We start from the raw sequence: 7198 nt of genomic DNA, 5'->3' as shown, positions 1-7198 counted from the left end.
TCGTTTTTTTTTTTTCATAGTACACTTTCCCAGGAATGATTTTTACGAAGAAAAACAGAAACAACCGAAAAGACATAAAAGCAAAAATGGAGAGGGTATTACTATTAGAATCTCCGTTTACAACAGAAGAAAATAATATCTCATTTGCATATAGTCCTTTTCAATATTGGGAAACGTGATTATGTGAATATTGAAATACTGATAAGTCATATGTTTCGTTAAACATTATATAAATAAAAACTAATATTTCGTCATAGTAATTCTTTTAATTACATTTTTGTTGCCAAATTAACGTATTAATGATAGCATGATGTATGTAAAGATTTATAGTTATAAAAAATATATATGCCAAAATTAAATTGCTCTAAGTTTATTAGAATAAATCGATACATAGTGATGTATTTGTCTACAATTTATAAATGTTACATGTTCTTTGAATGCCTCTAACATTTTATATATTAAAACGATTTTCCAACAGTATATATATGTATCTTTAAATTCAATCAAATTGTGTGCAATCCTTTGTATATTCAATATAACTTTTTTAATCTAAAATGAAAACAATAAAATTTTTTGGGCTCTTTACTTTAACACTAATAATTGATTTCTTTCTCTACAGCTGAGTTAAAATATACCTTAAAAATGTGTTAAAATATTTTTACGCATATGTCTCTTTTTTGCCAGTGTGTTATTTTAGACGATTTTCAATAGTGGTAAACAAATTAACCACTAAACAAATTCGTACAAATATTTTTCTTATAACGAAAAAAAACGAATCTGAATGTTACATTTAAATGATAATTTTTTACAAAAATTTCGTAACTTTTTTAACTACAAATCATCAATATATATGGAAAAGGATACAAGAATAGTATTGCCACGGACACATAAAATGCAAGAACTTGAGGTTAAAGCATCTTTAATAACATATAGAAATTTTTAAAATGGATATCCGATGTTTTGGAATAAGTTAAAATAATGTTATGATAAGTTCGATGTCGATGGAATAGTAAAAAATGAAATATAAGTAATCATAACAATTACTTCCTAATATGCATATACAATACGAAGCCATTAAACATTTTTACGACTATGTGCATATGAAAATATACATTGCTGTATATCCCTTAAAAATTACAAAAAGAGTTATTATTTTCGTTTAAAAACTACTTTCTTGAAGTTAACATTAACTTTTGCGAAACGTTATATAGTTTTAGTAAAATTTTCGAAAAGAATAAACAAAAGATGCAGTCATAATGTAATGATACACAAATAGTATCTACATAATAAATGATGTTAATTAAATCCAATTATTGGATGGCTTTGTAATAAGACTGTTTATGTTTTTTCAAAAATTAGTTTCATTATTGTAAATGAACTTTCAAAAATGGCCAAAGACAATATATGTCGTAACTTTTTATTCATGTCGCTATTTAGATTTCTTAAACATAATATATGATTTATCGTTACACTACACTGCTGTTCGTTTTTTTTTTTTTTTTTTAATATTAACTGAGAAGTATTTTATTTATTATTCTTTTTTTCTTCATCTATTATCAGTTCGTATTTAAATGCAATTCATTTTTCCTTTGTTAATATGATTAGGTGTGTACATATTTTTTTTAATATACCTTTTTTTAGTATTAGCATAAAAATAAAATAGTATTTTACGTGACATTCATGCAAACAATTTATATCTCTTCTTTTAAGTATGTATCACACAAAAGAATGTATCGTCATTGTAATTTTATCATTTTCATTTATTCGTGATCCTCCAAGTATTTGAGCTCTTTAAGGAGTTATTTATAGCTAAATATTATTCATAAAGTGTAACATTTAGCATGTGTTTATTTACAGATATGTCTTGAATTCATCATGTGGTATGTTACTTAGTCTATTAAATATTTATTTGCAACAATATCATGTTTGGTGTTACATATATAGAGCATAATTCTTATCTTTGTGCGAAGAATCATTTGATATATTGCAAATATAATTTCGTCACTTAAGCGTATCCCCTTTATATAACATCCAAAGGAATAACATTTGTAATTTATTCCTAAATTTTTTGTGTCAGTGTTATTTTCCCTATACATTTTACACATCATGCGAAACTATTACTTATTAAATATGCCTGTTCTTTTTTCATTGAACTCAATTTTATGACATTATTGAATAAAATTCCTGTAAATTCAAATTTTCCTTTGAATGAGTCATCCTGCGAGCTATAAAAGTGTACTACACCCATTTTCAATTCTAAAACGTGTATCTGTGTCTTTGTGTCAATAAGATGGATGTGATTGCTTTCTCGTTCCATTATTCTATTAACCCTTAAACCATGCCCTTTAATTACGCTTGTTTCATTATTCATATTGTTTTTTTTGTATATAATTTTGTATACTATATTTAATTTCTCATTAATGAATATAAAATTTTGTTTCTTTTTAAGAACAATTGATATATGTGCAAAATTGACATTATAATACGCAAAACAGATAAGTAGCTTAATTGTTTTTTTGTTAAAAGGGATTACTCAATAACGTGGAAGTTTTACTTTTTAATCTAATGCACACATTAAAATTTTAATAAATTCTCTTAAATTAATATAATAATACACTTTATTTTTATTTCTTTTCTTTTAAATAATGAGCACCATCATCCTTTTTATTTACATTGTAAAGTTCATTAAATAAGACAAAACATTATTTTCCAAAAATTACAGAACAATATGAAATATTTTTATACGTGTTCGTGATGCAAGAATCTGATTTAAGGCATTTACCTTCATATGAATTTTATGATGGTTTTAATAAAAAGGATAATTTATGTAATTCAGCTGATCATTTTGATCAAATAAGCGAAAATTTTCAAAACAACGAAAGAATTCGTGAAATTTTCAACATGCTTATAGCAAATATATTTTACTTCAGAGATAAACATATAGACAATACACCATTTTTACACAATCATTGTTATGCCTTGAATTATTGGTTATATGATCAATGGTCTACGCTTCATGATCAAAAAAAAAAAATACTACTATTAATTGTGCCTTTACAGAATTTAGTAAAGTATGGAAATTTTTTATTGAAAAAGAATTATTGGATAGTACAAATAGTTGCATATGCGTACAGGAACCAGAATTTTATAAAAGGAGACTAATTAAACATTTGAAATATTTGTTCAATTACGCTGAAAATTATAAAACATTTCAAAATGAAATTTCTAAGTTCAGTGTAAAACCAAAAAAATATTGCTCCTATCTTTTAGGAAAATTTCCAATATATTTCATGGGTAAAAAATTATGATCAGCTGGAGAAAGTGAAAGCTGCACAACATATATAGGAAATTATGAAAAGTATGATCCTAGTACATTATTGTCTAATTTATCATGTCTTGGAGGAGAAATAGCTAATATTCCAACAGTAAATCCCTAACTTAATAATCCCAGATCTAACTCACCTAACCGATCTTCAAATTGCATTTATGCAATCTGTGGCAGGTTTAATGAAAAATGGATTTGCCTCAATAGGTATAGAATCTCTTTTTTATATATTTTCCTCCTTTTCAAATATAATTAAACCCGAATTGTTTCAGCAATATGGCATGTCACACCTTTATGGTATCGGAAGTCTTATCCTTTTTTTCATTTTATATAAAGTAACTTCAAAATATATTTTAAAATATGAACATTTTAAAACATCATTAATAATTTATTGTTTTATAATACGTACAATTCATATATATGTATATCTTTTACTCTTTGTTTCTCAGTGCAAATATTGTTTTCTGTGTTTTAATATTTTCCATTGAAGGAGAAGAAGACGTAAACGTTTAAGGAATATGCACCCAAGTGAATTAATGGGTGGCACATTAGGATTACCATCCCCCATGATGCCTGTAAACACATACGGTTTACGTTATCAACCCATGTAAAAATAGTGTATACGATAATTTTACTAAAAATAAGTTGATTTATTCAAAACAGTTAACTACCAGAGAAAGATAAGCCCCAACTGAAGTTTTGATAAAAAAATTTAAATAGGTTAAAACTAATATAGTAGATTACTATTTGTTTATCATAATGATGCAAAGGTAAAAAAGTACATAGTACTGAAGATATTCGAATTTTAAAAAGTTGACTCCAAACATTAAACATGTTATGTAATGAGAGATAATTTAAAAGGTGCTATATTATATTATGAAATAGACAACATTTATTCCAATTTCCATTTTGGATATGGATATAGTTACACCAATGCCGTGCAATATGGTCACTATAGATGTAGCAAGTTAACCATATTGTATTACAGCATACTTTTGAATTTATACCTTATTATCACCGACATCTTTTTTAAGTAATATTTGTATTCACGATAAATATTTGTAAATCTATCAAATTAGAAGGTTTTGTAAAATGTTTAGTCAAGTTAATGTGTGTGTAGTATGCTAATATCCTAAAAAAATCGCGCTCTCCAAAAGTAAAATTTAGTGTGGAGCGTAATTCAAATTTGAATATAACTGTACGCATGTTTCTGCAACTGTAAATATGGGTTTAATGTGTTTGTGACATTTTAACTGTATACATTTTTACCACCATAACTTTGATAGTCATTTTAATGCGCACGTGTATTCCGTGTAACACAAGTATATCTGCTATAATTTAAACCATTTATTTGTTATTTTTTTTGGTAACACTTGTAAGGAAATGTACATTTTGAGTGGACTTTTTTAATTCTTAATTTTTGTATATATTTTTATGAGCATTAATAATATTTACGTGGTTACATTAATGTACAAGTGCATCATTCAAAAAATTGTGCTAAAAAAGGCATGTTTCGCCTCTGAATAAGCAGATTCCCTTTTTGTTTTTAGTTTCAAATATGTACTTATTATCCTCTACAATTTATCATTTTATTTGTCAAATAAAATACTAATCTGTTTATATTTTATACACAAATTCCCAATTTTTTTTTTAACATATTTTGCTATCATAATTTTTTTTTTCGTAAAGAAAAGGGTGGATCATACACTCTTATTTATTTTTCGAGCATAATAATACATTATAATGAATTATATGATGTTTAGTACTCCAAATTAGATAACTATTCCTTAGAGTAAAAATTAATGTGAGCGTAGAAATTCATACTTAGCATGATTTCCTATTACAGCAGCCTAGTAAATTAAAAAAATTTCGACACGCATGTAATTTCGAACATATTATTATTCTCAAAATGAGTTAAGTAAATACTTAACAATGGGGAAAATAGTTACATATATGATGTTTTCATTTATGATAATTTTATATTTATATAGAATTAAAGGGACCGATGTTGAAAATAATACAAAATATTTTATTGTAGCAAAGAATAAATTATTCATTTTGGAACATTTGTAACAATTTTCATTTTACTACTACTTTTTTCAATTATTTTTTTTTCTTTTTAATTTATTTTATATATTAAAATTTTACTTAATTTGTTAACGTAATAAATATTTTAAATTTATTTAATTTAATTAACTTTTTTTATGTATCCTGATACAGTTAATACAATATGAATAATTCTTTTCGTTATATCGTACGACAGAAAGTTTTATATATTTTGTTTTTTTTCTAAGGAAAGAAAACATTTTTTTTTAATTATATTAATCATCACAAAAAAGGCATAAATTTTTACTTTTTTATTCCATATAAAATTGTAAAATTTTGTGATTTTTCTTACATTTAAAATATTAGCATTATAGTTTTTCATAATATACATAGAAATTGCCTGAATCGGAATTGTCAAAAATGAATAACCTCGCCATGTTCAAGATGTGCAAACCCGTTGGTCTTTTCATCCTTCTTTTAGGGATTGCGTTGTTGGTAAGATTAAGCGATTTTAATTATCGAAAAAAGGAGAACTCCTTTACGGAATAAAGGAGTAACTGTTTTAAGCATACATAAAAGTACATAATTTTATTTATCTTAATACCCCTTCTTTTTTTTGCAGAATAATATTAGCATTCCACATGGTAATGCAGCGTTGAAGTCAAATATAGTTGCATTCGCAAGACAATTATCGGAGCTATCGGAAATCGTACATCATTATTGTCCAAAAACTAATTCAAAGGAAGGCAATAGCAAAAATCCTGTAGACGAGAAAAAGTTTTCTGAAGTATATTCAAAATTAAAGATGTTGGAAGCAATGAGAAATTATGCCAAATTTACATATGTATTAAAAAACGATATAACTAATGATCTTAGCGCATATAATTCGCTTCTTGCGTACTTATATGGTAATATGGAAAAAAATTATTCAAGATCCTAACTTCAGTAGCCACCAAATATAAGTATCCGAAGGCAGATAAAGAGAAATTGTGGAAAGAATGCAGAGAAGAATTGAAAAAAGAATTTCAAGAAGTAAACGATTATTATGAACGTATTTGTAAGGATTATGAGCATACTCGTATAGCATCGGGTTATTCTTTTAGCAAAAAATTGGAAAAATACGTTAAATTGTGGAGAGAAGTTGCATTTCGAAATGAAATTAAATGGAAAAATGGTTTTTCAACTGAAATAAGAAATTATAAACCCAAAAAAAATCAAAGTCATAATTTGAGAAATTGCATTAAACAAATGAATAGCGGTACTAAAAAAAATAAATTAATGAATTTTCTAAAAATCCTAAATCATTACGTTTAATTGACTAAAAAGTGTAAAACACTGTGTACATATTAATTCGGAAAGGTCCATAATATGCTTAAAGGAAACTGTATAAAAAAAATATTCCTCCTACATTTTCCAACGAAAAAATGGCATAAGATTAATCATGCATTTTTTTTATCTTATATATGTTGTACATCATTTTTTTCGATAACCTACTGTCATATTATATTTCTTACCATATTTGTTAGTACCAAAAAAATATTGACCCTCTGTATCGTCTTATTGTGTTCATTTAATATATTTCAATTTTTCGAATTGTCCTCTTCATTTTTGTCTTTATTTCGTATGATATTCCTCCTTCCTTTTAATCATTAATGAAACAAAACGTTTAAGGAAGAAATCATTACAAGTTTTATGCATCTTCTTTAATAACACAAATTTGTGCCTTTTTATGAACATATGATATATTCGATAAAGAACATGATTCGTTATACAAATATTAAATTCATCCTCAGTTCAAATTTGTCCAACGGTGAAGGACGATCCCTT

The 7198-nt window shown here is 25.6% G+C and overlaps 2 protein-coding genes across 2 annotated transcripts; both read left to right on the top strand.

The window, feature by feature from the left end:
- Window positions 1-2681: 2681 nt before the first annotated feature.
- PCYB_001510 (CYIR protein) lies at window positions 2682-3838 on the top strand (the record flags this gene model as incomplete). The annotated part of the gene is made up of 4 exons (XM_004227573.1): window positions 2682-3108; window positions 3346-3410; window positions 3487-3608; window positions 3775-3838. Coding segments are annotated over exons 1-2 (419 nt in total), but the record flags the coding sequence as incomplete, so codon positions are not given.
- Window positions 3839-5386: 1548 nt separating this feature from the next.
- PCYB_001500 (RAD protein) lies at window positions 5387-6685 on the top strand (the record flags this gene model as incomplete). The annotated part of the gene is made up of 3 exons (XM_004227572.1): window positions 5387-5866; window positions 5994-6279; window positions 6318-6685. The coding sequence occupies exons 1-3, from the start codon at window positions 5792-5794 to the stop codon at window positions 6683-6685; spliced, it is 729 nt and encodes a 242-aa protein (XP_004227620.1). The 5' UTR covers window positions 5387-5791.
- Window positions 6686-7198: the final 513 nt, after the last annotated feature.

Source organism: Plasmodium cynomolgi, assembly GCF_000321355.1.
Source record: "Plasmodium cynomolgi strain B DNA, scaffold: 0021, whole genome shotgun sequence".
NCBI lineage: Eukaryota > Apicomplexa > Aconoidasida > Haemosporida > Plasmodiidae > Plasmodium > Plasmodium cynomolgi.
The sequence above is the reverse complement of the archived record's forward strand: the minus strand, read 5'-3'. Positions and strand labels throughout refer to the sequence as shown.